We start from the raw sequence: 15,746 nt of genomic DNA on the forward strand, positions 1-15,746 counted from the left end.
AAAACAAAACAAAAAAAACTTTATATTCCTAATGAAGGCACTGTCCAATGTCGTCTTCAAAGAAATGGAACACTGTTTGGTTTCAGGAAAAAAGTCTGCAAGGGCATTAATAGAGTTGGCTTCTTACAAAAGAAATTAAAAAAATTTATTTTCAAACTTTTATTTTATATTTTTAAAACAAAAATGCATAATTTGAAGAAACCTCATTATATAAAGATAATTTCAGAAATGTTAACCAATTTTACAATATGTCTTATGAAAAACCGAATTCAGTTTGTGAACATTCAGTTTATCAGCATATTTTCAATAAGCTGATAAGCTGGGGTTCACCTGTATATTATTATTATTCGTGACATCTCCAAGGAGTCCGAAGACTCATCACGGGACGACACCTGCTATACAACTGTCTCCACCACTACACCGAACATCTACTACCAATCATCTCCATAACTGCCCACCACCACAACTAGTATTTCTTGTCTGTAAATTGAGTGCGTTCTGAAGGGCCGATTTGTCTGTATGCGGGATGAAAAACCCTGCTACCACCATATGGCTAACTCACCTTCGATTGAAAAAGTCCACATAAAGATTCCTCCCATCACGACGAGAATCGAACTTAGGCCTATTCCAATTGAAGGAAAATATGAAAATTTATCTGAGCTCTGAGCTAGAAACTTATTACCATAGTAACTGCTGAAAAAAGTTGCTCCAGTCAGACTGGAGCAACTTTTTTCCAGAAGTTTCAAACCTTTAAAACTTTCTTCTGACAGTCTGGCATTGGTAATATTTTGCTACAAGACTACACACATACACCTACAAGAATAATAATTATTTGCAAAATATAAGTTGCTTTGCACAACTAAAGCAGTCCATTTCTCCATTAAAAAAGTCATCTGAAGAGTGGATAGACTTTGGAAAAAGTACACACGAAAGATTTAATTTTTAGCTTTTAACATACTACTTTGTAATTCTTAGTGTTTAAATAATCTGAATAACGTATTTAAAAGTTTTTAAAATCATTTTATGTAGTCATTTCTTAAATGACCAAAATTAACTCAATCTGGTCATAATGTAAAAATATTTACTAGTTTGGCTCGTTCTTCATGTTCCATCGCCTTATCTTCCTGCAGTTTCAGCATCATTTCTTCTAGTTCACGCTGTTTTATTTCTAACTCTTCTTTTGATTTCTGCAATTCCCTTAGCTGCTCTTCAAGCCTACGGATTGTATCCTGTGCTTCATACAATTCTATATTTAAAAAAAAAAAGTCAATGGAATACATTTCTAAATATGAATCTATAGAGAAAAATTATCACAGGTGTATGTAACTAATCCAATAAACATATTTAAGTCATTCACATAAATGTTTCCCACCCCAAAAAGCAATAAATGTAATAATGGACATAAAATAAGTTGCTTCTCTGCTTTTGTGTGGTTACCCATCTAAAGTCCAGTGATGAAATTCCTAAATACTCAAACACAATAACACTGCCTAAAATAATTGGATTAAATGTTTAGAATATTTCTTCTTAACCTTAATATTCAGCTTGCTTAGGGCATGGCTTTAATTAATTTGTCCAGGCTGTATAGCTCAGTAGTTGGCATATCTACTTTCCAACCAACAGATTGAGTTTGAATGCATGGTGAATTTCTTCAGATAGATAAATTTATTTATGTAGTATTCATCATTTATCACCTGATGATTACTACACTGCTTATTAGAGGTCTGAAGTTGCTTTAAACAATGTTTTCTAGAGCAGGGTTTCCAGACTACCTAACCATTCAACTCGACTCTCTGGGCAGGATTCACATTAAAAAATGGCAGTCAGTTGATTGGTATGGCAGAAAGAAACATCTTCCTGATGAAGATGCAATGATATACAATGGTACCTTGGTTTGAGAGCATAATTCGCTCCGGAAACATGCTTGTAATCCAAAGCACTTGTATATCAAAGTGAATTTCCCCCATAAGAAATAATGGAAACTCAGATGATTCGTTCCAAAACTCAAAAATATTCATATAAAAATGATTAATACAAAATACATATACCATATACACCTTATATATGTATACATTTTTATTATTTAAATGTAATATACATAAAATAATCAAATTTATTAATTACATTACAATTACATATTACAGTAATTGTATTGGGTAGGACGACTTTCATTGTCATTAATGGAATCAATCACTGCTATCTGTTGACTCTTTCTTTTTGTGCGACTTTAACAAGGAACCTATCCAATGACACTTGTTTTTGCCTCCTTTTGAGGATTTCACGGAAATATGACATTGCATTGTCAAACAGATTCATCACTCGCACTGCCACAACCTTACTCAGGTGGTGCTTTTCTACAAAATTTTGCACTGTTTCCCACATTTTACACACCTCCCTAATCTCATTTGAAGAGAGGGATGGCTCCGTCTTTTTCTCCTCCTCCTCAGACGAGATCTCCTCCATAACCTTTTGCTGTTGCTCGCGATGCAGATCGATCAGTTCGTCAGTGGTAAACTCCTGGCCATGTTCCTCCACCAGCTCTTGAATGTCGTCCTCATTCACCTCCAGTCCCATGATCTTCCCCAAAGACACAATTTCATCGACAACTGGCAGCTCCTATTCATGAGCAAACCCCTTGACGCAATCAGACCACAGTTTTCTCCAAGCAGAATTAAGTTCTCTTGGTGACCCCATCCCAGGATTTATCGATGATCTTGACACAGTTTACGATGTGGAAATGATTTTTCCAAAACTCTCTGAGAGTAAAGGCTAGTTCCTTTGGTCGTCTCGAAGCATCGCTGAAATAGTGCCTTGGTATAAAGCTTTTTAAAGTTTGAAATGACCTGTTGATCCATAAGCTGGAGTAATGTTGGGAGGAAGGAACTTGACCTTAATGAACTCCAATTCTTCCAGTAAGTCGTCCTCAAGGCCTGGAGGATGAGCAGGAGCATTATCTATAACCAGCAAAACTTTGAGTGGCAATTTTTTTCCTAAAAGGTATTTCTTCACTGCAGGACCAAAGACCTCGTTAATCCATTCAACGAACAAGATACGAGTGACCCAAGCCTTGCTGTTGGACCTCCACATAACGTTTAACTGGCTCTTCTGCACCTTGCATTTCTTGAAAGCTCGTGGATTCTCAGAATGATACACAAGCAGGGGCTTGACTTTGTATCAGCACTTGAATTAGCACACAGCAAGAGTGTGAGATGGCCTTTCATGGGGCTTGTGACCAAGCAATGCATTCTCTTCTGCTGTAATGTAGGTCCTCTTTGGCATTTTTTTTCCAAAAAAGTCCCGTCTCATCGCAATTAAAAACTTGCTGCGGCAGGTAATACTCAGAAACCATGAGCTTCTGGAACTCTGCAATGAACGTCTCAGCTGCCTTTACGTTCGAACTCGCAGCTTCTCAGTGCCTCACAACACTATGGATGCCACTTCTCCAATTAAAGTTATCAAATCATCCCCTGCTCGCCTTGAAGCCTTCATTTTCTGTAGATGTACCTGGCAGTTTATTTATGAGGTTGGCATACAGGGCCTTTGCCTTCTCACAGATGAAGTTCTCGGTCACAGTATCACCTGCTAGTTGCTTCTCATTTATCCACACCAAAAGCAACTTTTCTACATCTTCCAGAATACGTGGCCGTTGCTTTGATACTCTCGTGACTCCTTTTGCTACATCTAGCCCCCTTAGTTCTTCTTTAATACTGTGCAAATCGTTGATGTAGACTTCTTATAAAATCTTGCAATGGCAGCCACTTGCATACCTTGTTCATGCTTCCCGATGATTTCCTTCTTAACTTCTACCGTAATCATCTCCTTCTTATCGCCTTCCTTTTCGACCCTTTTCTTCATTTGGGCCATTGTCATAGTACAGTTAATAAAGAACAATCACTACATTTGGACACAAAATAAAAAAAATTGCTTTACGCGCACACACATGGTCACAACGCTAGCACGAATGTTGACTATACAAATGAGGTATGCCGACTGAGACCGAGCATGCAAGACAATTGCCCACAATCCCAAGCGGCTTGTGATCACGTGACGCTAGGCAGACAAAGTGCATAGGTAATACTCTTATTGCAAGACCTCGCTCGTTTATCAAGTTAAAATTTATTAAAAATTTTTGCTCGTCTTGCAAAACACTCGCAGACCAAGTTACTTGCAATCCAAGGTACCACTGTGTAGGTATGTGTATATATATATAAACTCATTAATAATGTCAAGTTTCTTCTTATTTTTAATATGATTCTGCCATTGATTCACTAGCCTAATTTTTCTCAGAACCTTCATATCGGTGATCTCTAGTCTTTGATGAAGTGCATTATTTCTAAACCTAACTCTCAGATCCATAACTTAAAACTGGTTTGAACAGTACCTCGTATATTGCTAGTTTGGTGTTTTTGCTAATTTCTCTCTTATTCCATATACATTTATTCAGCTAGCTACCCACCATACTAGCTTTGCTTATTCTGTTGTCTATTTGCAGATTTAACCTGCCCATCTTCACTAAAAACTGTGCCTAAGTAGTCGAAATATTTTACTTATTCTATAAGATCTCCATTTGGAATGCAGCTGAGTTTTCTATGCTCCTACCTATTTTCATAATTTTGGTCTTTTTATTGCTGATTTTCATGCCAAATTTATTACAGCTGTTATTCAATTTAGTTAGTGAATCCTGGAGAATTGTACTAGATGTGTTTAGGAGTACATCATCATCTGCATAAAACAAAGAGCTAAGTTTGACATCTCCAATTCTAATATCAGGTCTAATGCCACTTTCTATTATAATGTGATCCATATAGATCATAGGTCACTAAACTTTTTTGGGCCACCACCCACTTTGCAAGACAAATTTTGTAAACCCCCCATTATAACAATGTGAATAAAACCACATTTCAAATATTTGAGACTGAATAAAACGGTCGATATTTCTTCTTATATTCAGACATAATGAAGTAATAAAATTTGCAAAAATATTCACAAAATAAAAGATTTAATTTACACTTTGTATGACATCACTTATTTATCACACTTTCAAATGATGATTGTTAGCAAAGCACACAAAAAATAATGAAACTTATTCCTAAACCACTAGTATTTATAGACTTGAAATCTAGCCCGAATTGATTTGCATGCATTGACTTGTTTGCGATACCATCGTACTCTTGCTTTGAACAAGTCACTGCAAGCACCCATATTCCTGTCAAAACATACTGAATTGAGTGAATTACCTACGTAATAGTTGACCGACATACTACTAGTTAAGACTCGTCTGCTGCATGGATAGACTAAAGCCTGTATGGCACGATCAATTTTTACAATAGCAAAAAATGAATACATTTTTTAAGTATATAAAAAAATAGAAGTTAAAATATCCTGTATGACACGGTCAATTTTTTTATTTTGCACACAAGTGCATTTTGTTCATCCAACCATGACATTGTTCGAATAATTATAAATAATAATTAATAAATAAAATAATTACACAAGATATAAACAACAAACCTACAAAACATAACCACAGAAAACAGTATAATAAGTTTCGAATAATATTTGCTTTGTTTTTTCCCTCTAGTTAGCAATATAAGTTAGTACTAACTAGGTACCTAAAATTTACAATTTTATTTCTTTGTCATTATTATTTTTACTCGTAATATTAAATTATATAAAATTGGGTTTATTTTTGTACAAATCAATTAGAAAAGTGGTTTTATATATTTTATATATATTTTGAAATGAAATATAACGAATATATTTGCTACTGTAAACATAACCTATTATACATACATGTATACATGCTCTATTTTCTCATTGACATAGAAAATTGACATCTATTTCTATCTGACATGGTAAATTTTCAAATGATTAAATAATTGAAATAGAAAATTGATAAAAAAATTGATCGTGTAAGAAGGGCATAAGATGAATTAAAATTCAATATTTAAATTTTAAATGATTATCTAATCGCAAAATCACGAAAATAATTAATTTTTAAATATATATTATTAATTTCTTCTATAAAGAGCCACCGACTCCTAGACCGCCCCCAAATGCTTCTGATCCCACTATAGCCCCCCTAGAAGGCTTCAGCACCCACTGAGGGAACCTATGATACAGATGAATGAGAGCGTAGATAACGTGCATCCCCTGATTTTACATCAAACCATCTTCATGCACTACCTTCAATTCTAACAACTTAAATATTATGTCTGTATACCTCGATTAATAAAGAAGATGCATTCCACGAAATTACTTTGTTAAGCGAAACTTCATTCTTAGAGGTAAAAATACCATGGCCATAATAGGGATACGTTCATAAATAAAGAAAATAAAAACTTTTTTTGAAACAAGAAAAGCTTTATTAAATAAAAAGTCAATATTACATACCAAACAAAGATAAAATCACGACATTTTAAAATACGAATCTAAAGTCGATTGTTTATGCTTCCCCCCCCCCCCCCTCTTTCATTTAGCAATTGCCTATACGGATTTATTGCATTTATCACTGATCGCTTAACCATAACACTTCTTCCTAAATCAGGATCATTTTCACTGAAAAAAATTTAAAACGTTTTCAATGTCATTCAAGCACCTTTTTAAATCTTTGGTTGCTAACACTTTTCACGAAATTAAAGAAGTAAAAACTTCTTTAATTTCATCTTCATTTTCTTTGGCTTCATTGCTAACAAGTTTTTCTAAATCTTCCACAGAAAAACGATCATCTTCTGCATTTAATAAATTTCTTACATCCTCTTCGTTGACATTTTAGAAACCTACTGATTGAGCCATCTGGATAATTTAATTTCCAATCTCTTAAATGTTATTTTCTTCTTCTAATACAATTTCTGGCCATAATTTGAGCCAAACTCCATTTGAGCATTTCTGAGTGACTTCTTTCAAAGAGCTATTCATGTTTTCAATTGTCTTTAATGGTATAGTTATTCCAAAAAGTTTTAATTGACATTTGCTGTTTATCTTCTAGTTCAATTAAATTGCTTAACGTTAGGAACAAGGCATTTCAGGATAATCTTATCCTTAGGACAAATGCCATTAGGACAAGATTCTTTTAAATAAGATATTTTTGTTTCTAAAGAAATTGTTTTTTCTTTTACTTGATTCTGACATTTTAACTAAATGGGTAGAAAAACAAAATATCAATTAATATTTACAAAATCTACAATAATGCTATCAGAGAACATACATCATTTATTGCAATGCACCACACTGAAACGCACCCTACAAAGTGTAAGCAACAACTAAATTAACGCGGATGATGCCCGAAACTGTTAAAAAAACTGACACACCCACAGCTTGGGAGTACTTGATGAGTCACCATCGTTCGCCAATCGAATGAGTGCCAGGCATTGATCTTAAAATTTTAATATTTTTACGTAAAATGGGGCTTGAAATTGCAGACTTCATTACATCAAGGCTTTGTTACCAGAGGTAACGTTAACTGAGGTATACCTGTATATTCCATTCAGCCCAAAAAAAAACAAAAAAAAACTGAAGTGTTCTGAAAACTTTTTTTCTGGACACCTTGCCATATGCTTTTTCCAGATCTACAAAAACTTATTCATAGATCCTTGTCATATTCTCACAATTTCTAAACTATTTGTCTTAAAGTGAAAATATGATCTTGACAATCCCTATATTTGGCTCGAACCAGCTTGTTCTTCTCCAAGTTTCTCTTCTACAATCTTTCTCATCTTTTTTTCAATTATGCTTCCTAATTGAAAAATAAATCTTACCTAGAACACTTAGTAGAGAAATTCATCTGTAATTCTCACATTCAGCTTTATTCTAATTTTTATAGATGGGTACCATAAGAGCTCTAGTCCAAGCATTGGGAATTCAACCCTCTGACCAGGCCCACTGCATAATTCAGGTTTTTTTTTTTTTTTTTTTTGCAGTGGCTACACATCAAAACTTTTACACCACCATACTTGAGCATTTCTTGTTGAATATCATCTACACCAGGTGCCTTTCCACATTTCAAGTTTTTGATGGCTTTTTCTACTTCAAGTATTGATATGTACTCCTCTTTGCATTCCATTTGAAAATTTTCTAGTATAGTTCTGTCACTGTTTGATTCATTTAAGTCTTTCAAAGTAATTACTCCAGACATCTAAGATATCCTAATCTTCAGTTTTCGTGTCACCTTTATTATCTTTGATTCCTTTTACAGAACTCTTTCCTCCATTTCTAAGCTTCAATAGCCTCCAGAACATTTTGTCATCTTCCTGCTATTTATTTTCTATATTCTTTCCAAAGTCTTCCCATGACTTTTGTTTAGGTACTTTCACACACAGCTTAGCACTCACATTTTTCTTTGTATTCTTTTAGGGAATCTGAAAAACTGCTTCTTTTAACTCCAAAACTGCTTCTTTTTAACTTTTTCTGTCCACCATGGTGTTCTAATTTTTCTATTCTTGCCACATACCTCCCTAGCTGAATCAATGTCTTCTTCAGAGGTTGCCATTGAGATTCCAAGGTTTGGTTCTTATTTAATTTTTTCTTTAATAATGTTTGTATAGTGGTCTACAATTTACCTCTAAAAGCTGCTCAACTTTAATTATCACACTATCTCAACTTTAATTATAACACTATCTCCCTATCTGCCCTGCCCTACATGTGGCAGGGCAGATAGGGAGATAGTGTCAAAACACCCTATTAAGCCCAAAATTTTCATCTTAAGGAACTGGAAAAAGACACGGGGGGGGGGGGGGGGAATGACTCAGGTTTTTGGATAGCCTTACATACCTTTTGCAATGTTTTCCAATGTTGTTTGTTGATGTTAGTCCAGAATGCTCATCATCGACAGATGATTGTTCATTCATTCTTGAAGTGTGAATCACAAAAAAGTTTTCCTTTGACTCATAGAATTATCACTAAACACTCCTCCTTGAATCATTTTGTCAGATTTCTGAGGTTGAAGCAAAATTTGATGCAGACTTTTTGCTCCTTAAAATTTGTCATTTCAGTTGGAGATGAAAGTCACTGAAAATAAGATATTACAAAAATGCAACCTCTCAAGCATATTAGCTGTTAGCATGCTGATTCAGCAAAGGATACTGCTCACCCCTTATAGTGGTGGAAGGTCATACTACAACTGGTTCATGTGTGCTATTCAAATTTCCCAAACTTTTGAGTAGCACTGCGTACAATGCTATGCATTATGGGAAGGGTCATTATCTTTCCATTATGCACAGAGAGGCTCAATGTTAGAGTAATCACAGGAGAGAGAGAGAGAGATTTCATTTTACTAGATTTGGGTGTGGTTGAAAGAAAGACTGGAAGAATTCTTCCCCCTCTCCCCCACTGTCTCTGTGTGTGTGTGTGTGTGTGTGTGTGTGTGTGTGTGTGTGTGTGTGTGTGTGTGTGTGTGTGTGTGAGGGATAAAATACAATCATCTTGCTGTCATTAAAATTGATAAGGCTATGTGAACCTCCAAACTCCCCAATGAAGAATGGTTTGGAGACCATAATTTAGGTATTTGGAGATTCACCTTTGAAGGTCAAGATGGTTTGCATAGTGCAAGGTTTGATGAATGAGGAGAAATGAAGGGTGGCGCTGTCATGAGCAAGAGCATGCTCATTGGCAGTGGTGGAATCCATCTGGCAACTGTTTATTAATAGGTAGGAGCCTTCGAGATAGTATAGAAGCTGAGTGTTAATTGTTTCTCTTCATTCAAGAGAAATGAAAAATTAGATGATAATTTGATGGTAAGGATTTTTCATCCTTCTTAGGAATGAGCTGTCCATGTGTTTATTTCTATGAAGCAGGATAGATACCAGTTTAATAAGAACATCAAAATGCAGCATAGAAGAAGAGTAAACTCCTGAGTACAAATGCCATTAGGACAAGATTCTTTTCCTCTCTTTCTGACAAAAGGAAAAAGCACAGTGTTTAGAATATAGAATGGTTAGGATACATTTAAAAAGATCAACTATGCATACATTTAAGTAAAGGCCAGGAAAGTGATTATTTTTAAGAGTGATGATGTAATAGTACCATCAAGATGTAGCATGGGTGAAAGCAGTATTCAACATGGCTATGTTTAAATGACAAGATGCCTTCTGGTCCCTTGGTTTGGCAAGGAACAAGAAGACAATGTAAGTTTCTGCTTTTTGGTTTTTCAAGATCAACTTTGGATTGATTGATTGGCAACAGACCAGAAGACAATGTAAGTTTCTGCTTTTCGTTCTTTCACAGTTTTGGATCAATTGATTGGTTGGCAGTTCATTGGCACAAGGACAGCAAAAGGTCATACAGCACCAAAAGAAAGGTCAGGTGTAGTCTCAATGCCCTTAATTCCAATATAGTTAGGAATCCAGCACAGTTGAATATAAAAATTAAGGACTTTCATTTTGTACAATAGGTAGAATGTCACATAGTCACAGCGTATGAATTGTACAGAGGAGAGATTGCCAGTAAAGAACTCAACAAGTCTGTATAAATCATACACTTTTGATAATAGTTGTCTTTTACATGCACAAGGGCAAGATTAGTTGTATGTAACTCGGCTGTATAATTACTACAATCAAGTGGGATCTGAGAAAGTTAGGAAATACAGCAGAGCAACCAACAGGTCTCTGATCTTGAACTGTTAGTATAGATAAGAGGAAATCAGAATGCTCTGCTCTGTGTACATTATGTACACCAATAGTTTACATAATTTCCAACACACATACTGAAAGGACATACAAGTGATTGCAATATTCAACCTCCCAGTGCAAAGAAAAGAAATACTATCTGTATAAGTGACATGTAGACACAGTTCAAAAATTATTTAATTAATATAGATTAACTACATCAGCCCATGAAGAGACACAATCAATTGCTTGTTGAAGATGTTTTTCAATTACCCTCATGTTACAAGAGTGACAAACTAGGACGTCACAGATTTGGACAAATTGTATTAAGTTTTCAACTTTTTTTTTTTTTTTTTTTTTTTTTTTTTTTATAAATGATTAATTGATACAATCAATTTTATATAATTTATTATCTTAAGTATTTCAACTGTATCTACATGTAACTTATACAGAATGAATAATGCAGTTACCTCTCAGTAAACATGGAAAAAAGTCCATACAGGAAGTTCTGGAAAAGACTATTTTTAAGACATAGCTAAGAGAACTTTTCCATTTAATGACAGATACAGGTTTGTTTGCTTTGCTGAAAAGACTTTGAACGGACAATGTGCAAAAAAATCACCAATAGCAATGTGTATACCTTGAAGATGTATAGCAAGCGTGGTCAACTTCATTCTATACGAGGGCCAATATATGATGAGTGGTAGCGTCACAGGCCGAACACTTTTAGACAGAACTTTGAAAAATAAACTCTGCATTTTTTCAAGGCAATAGTTATATGTATTGAATTACTATATTTGTTAAATCATTTTACTAGTGGGAGAACAATATAAAATACTTGAGTGATTTAAATCTAAGTTAAATTAAATTTAATTACATATTTCTGGTTTTTTTTTTTTTTTTTTTTTTTTTTTTTTTTTTTTTTTTTTTTTAAATGTAACAACTTTGTGGGCATTCATGTGCGGAAACAAGTTCATAAAATTCGATTTTCAATGATGATGACGATATTCGTAACAAATCCTGAAGGTGGTCATCAGTCAATCGGCTTCTTTGTGAAGATTTAACCACCCTCATAGTTGAGAAAGTGCATTCACATATGTATGTAAATGGAGATAGGCAATCACTTTGGGAAACTGGTACAAAGGGGAAAATATCCTGCATTGAGTGATTTCAACTTGAGAATTGCATAGTGTCATGCTGCTCTGAAATGTCGCATTTCATTAGGTTGCTAAATAATGTCAGTTGTGGCCGCATGTCACTGAAGTCAGAAAATTGCTTACTGAATTGCTCCAAAAGTTGGTCTAACATTGGCCCAGAAAACTTGAAGTCAATGTCATGGCTTTCTTCCAACAACTCCCTGCAAGAAGGGAAATGTACCAAGTTTCCTCTGACGAGGGTGAATTTAAAAACCTTCAGCAGACTTCTTCACAGATCTTACGTTTCTTACTCATAGTACACAAAGGCTGAAGTAACTGACCAGGGGATACAAACTGCAACAATAATACTGTTAACTGTGAAACTGAATCTCTGAAACTGATCACTGTAACCAGAGCAGGCAAGTGACTTTCAATGATGCATTACTCTGGAGCGCATAGAAATCTACCACTCCCACAGAGATGCAGTAGATTTTATAAATTGAGTAATCTTTTTAAAGTAATTTTAGCTGTGGTCGAAACTAACACCTAAATTGATAATACATATAATTTAATATAGTTTTTTTTATCCTTCTGCAGGCCGCACAAAATCACTTTACGGGACACATGCAGCCTGCTGTTGGCCACCTATGATGTATAGGACATAATCATTGAGGATTATATCCTATAATCATAGGATATAATCTGCCTTATAAAAACTACACACTTGGTAACCATAATCCAGTTTTGAACATACTAGAGCATACTAAAGGTGAAGTAATAAGATTGATCCTCACCCATAAAACAGAATGTGAAGGAGATTAATTGCTCTCTTGCACTCTTTTCCCTTAGTTGATTGATTGTGTGCCTAGGAATGCAAGCTTTCTGTCAAAGACAAGTCCTCTTTTTGATGATATGGCCAAAATAACGTGCTTCCCAATCAGAATTGGAAGATTTTGCTTGATAATTTTTTTAAAATAAAAACGGAAGATGGCCACTGAGATCTAAATTATACAAGTCTTTTAATATGTCCTATCATCAGGCTATGTCAAACTTTTTCCATATAAAAGAACACTGAAACCAGATATTCTCATTTCAGGAATGCATCTCTTATACATCTTTCTAAATGGACCAAAAGGTCCAAAGTTGAACAATGTCTATGAAAGCCATTGTGTAATGGAGAAAAGACTGATCATTGCTTTCTAAGTTTTACATATACCAATTTCTCCAATATCTCACAAAGACAACTAGTAAGAGAGTGATAAGTCAATAACTGTTAGTTTGTGTTGGATCCTTTCCTGGTCTTGGGATGGCAACGACAATTGCCATCCTAAAACCCAATTCATTCCAACTGAACTATTACAAGAATTTGGAAACTCTTCTGTTATACAATAATAGAAAGACATTCAGAAAACACAATGGAAAATGTTTTGTTATCTCATAATGGTCACCAGGGACAACTGCAATGGCAAAGAGAGCAAGTATTTTTTTTTTTGCTCCTCCTTAACAAAAGGCTGATTAGGAAAGTTTAGCCACTGTTTTTCTTCTTGTCATGCAATATTCAAAATTCAGGAGCACATAAAACTGTTGCTGAGATTCTTGTAAAATTTTCTCCTAAAGTGTTTGCAACAGCTTTGGGATCAGCAAGAACACCTCCACTATCATCAATAGTTATGGAAACACGACTATGTTAGAGAAATCACAAGGTGAAGAGTGATTGATTTCAAGGAAATCAATCAACAGAATTCCCTGGCAATCCCAAAAGATTGTTGCCACGATCTTTTTTGGTGGACTGAGTGACCTTCGCTTTTCTCGCCAGTGCTCTGCCTGGTTTGCACAACTCCATGGATTCCCTTTTGGAAAGAGGATCGTAATAAAGGACCATGGTTTCACCCCCTGGTGACAATGTATTCCAGTACTTCTCTCTGATTCCCTTGGCAAAGCTCTAAAAACCTGCAGGAACAGTTCATATGATGCTCCTGAATTGAAGAGAGAAGTTGGGGCACTCACCTTGCACTGACTTGATTGATTGATGCAAAAGACAGTTGTTATAGAAACCCCCAACCTTGCTGAGATTTCTATGAGGATCATCTTCGATGCTCTCTCTCTCTCTGCTTGGCAAAACTGTTTAGCCCATTCCTTCATGGTGTAATATGAAGAAGCTTCCCAATGAACACTATCCAATCTCTGTTTGATAGCACTTGGAGAAAGCCCTTTTTTGGTGAAAAACGGTTATCGCAGCACGGTACTCTATTTTTAACATGACAGCCACTTAGCATGCCACGTTAGTCAAACAGGTGCCTCTAACTGAATGATGCAGATAGAGAGTTGAAGCTGGTACACTAAACTTCCCATAGATGTGCTCTATCACGCACACACAGTTTTAAAATTGGTGCAAATTTTGATGTCGAGCTGGAAACTTTTGACCTACCTCGTAAAACTGAACAAAAAGGCAAAAACTTCTGAAATATTCAAAGTAGTTATAACACACAAGGAATATTTATTCCCTAAGGACCTATTGCGATTTCATTTAGTATGGAGATTTGGTGGCAAATGCTATTAACAATGAGAAAATGAAACAGCAATAAGTAAAGCAACACAAGTGTCATTAAACAGACCTACAGTAAAGATTAGTTATATAAAAAAAAATATGATTTTTATGTAAAACATAAAACATTATAAACATTGCTAACCAAAGCATAAAATTATAAACATAATTAACAAATTTATGAGCCTTCTCAGTAAGTATTTTTTCCTCTCTAGTTTCAGTTGTGTGTTTTTTTTTTTTTTTTTAAACACACTTGATAAACATGTTATCAATCTGGAAAAGATGAGGATATATGAACGTAAACTATGCTTTGTCAACATCCAACTGTATTTATACAGCAAGAATTCTTCAACATGCACCTATTTTATATATTGGAATGCTCAAGATCTTCACACATTTCTGGTGAAGTATTGATTGAATATTTATTGTTATCCAATTACTTTATAGCTTTCTTATATAAATAGGTAAAACAGGCAATATACCCTTCTGTCTTCTTTCCATTTCTTCTTGCATCTGTTTCAGTTTTTCAGCATATTCTTGTTGTTTCTTTTCTGCTTGTTCTCTTGCCTCCATCTCCCGACGTAGTCGCTCCCTAAAATTTAAACATTGCAAATGACTTATTACAGTTCAGCAGAACATGGAAGATTTGTTTTTATACAAATATTCCTTATATTCTTTATATATTATGTTTATTTCAAAGAATACAGGCTTACCTTGATTAACAATTAGTCCATTAGTCATGCAAAAACAGAAATGCATTAATCAAATATGATATAATAATCAATAGGAAAAATTATAATTGGTCCATGACCTTCAGGAATGTCAATACAGAATTTTAAAAATATTTTAAATAACCTTTTAACTGTATAAATGTAAAAGATAATGAAAATACACTAATTATAGAATTAAATGTTTATTGCATAAAATACACAATGAAGAAACTGTTACAAAAATATATGAACACAGTCATTTGAACAGTGTTGGCTTTCCTTTTTTCATCATACAATTTCTAAATAGCTGATAAGCTTCTGTGGGCACTGGAGAAATAACATGCTTCTTTACCATAATTAATAGGGATAAAAAATGGGAATTTTTAAATGCAAGTCTACATGTGACTATTAGCTGTAGGCAAACAGGTAACACATCAGCTTCTGATGGTTGATAACATACTGAGGAAGGCAGAGGGCAAACACTTGTTTATTGCCCACCCAATGCACTGTAAGATTAGCACACACTCTCACAAAAAACACTAACTGGAAATTTGCAACATATAGAGTAAAAAGTTATAATTTTTATTTGTGATGCCAATCTTTAAAAATCTTAATTTTTTAGCACAGTTTGAATATTTGATTTCATCATTTATTAAAGTAAAAATATGTCCAATGGAAAAAAAAAAATTTAAAGAGGAGATTGGTGGAGTTACCTTCTGGAATTAAGTGTTTAGCTTATTAGCTATTCAAATGA

General features: G+C 34.5%; 1 protein-coding gene across 1 annotated transcript in view; it reads right to left on the reverse strand.

Moving 5' to 3' along the window:
• Nucleotides 1-15,746, reverse strand: part of LOC150094290 (moesin/ezrin/radixin homolog 1-like) — a 216,448-nt gene that overhangs the window by 42,308 nt on the left and 158,394 nt on the right. Inside the window, exons 11-12 of the mRNA XM_090412297.1 lie at nucleotides 14,765-14,874; nucleotides 1,086-1,246 (exon numbers count right to left, since the gene is read on the reverse strand). Coding sequence (XP_090268423.1) covers nucleotides 1,086-1,246; nucleotides 14,765-14,874 — 271 coding nt within the window. The remainder of the gene's footprint in view (nucleotides 1-1,085; nucleotides 1,247-14,764; nucleotides 14,875-15,746) is intronic.

This window comes from Typopeltis vanoorti, chromosome 22, assembly GCF_054136105.1.
Source record: "Typopeltis vanoorti isolate ZY-2024b chromosome 22, IOZ_Tvanoo_1.0, whole genome shotgun sequence".
Taxonomy (NCBI): domain Eukaryota; kingdom Metazoa; phylum Arthropoda; class Arachnida; order Uropygi; family Thelyphonidae; genus Typopeltis; species Typopeltis vanoorti.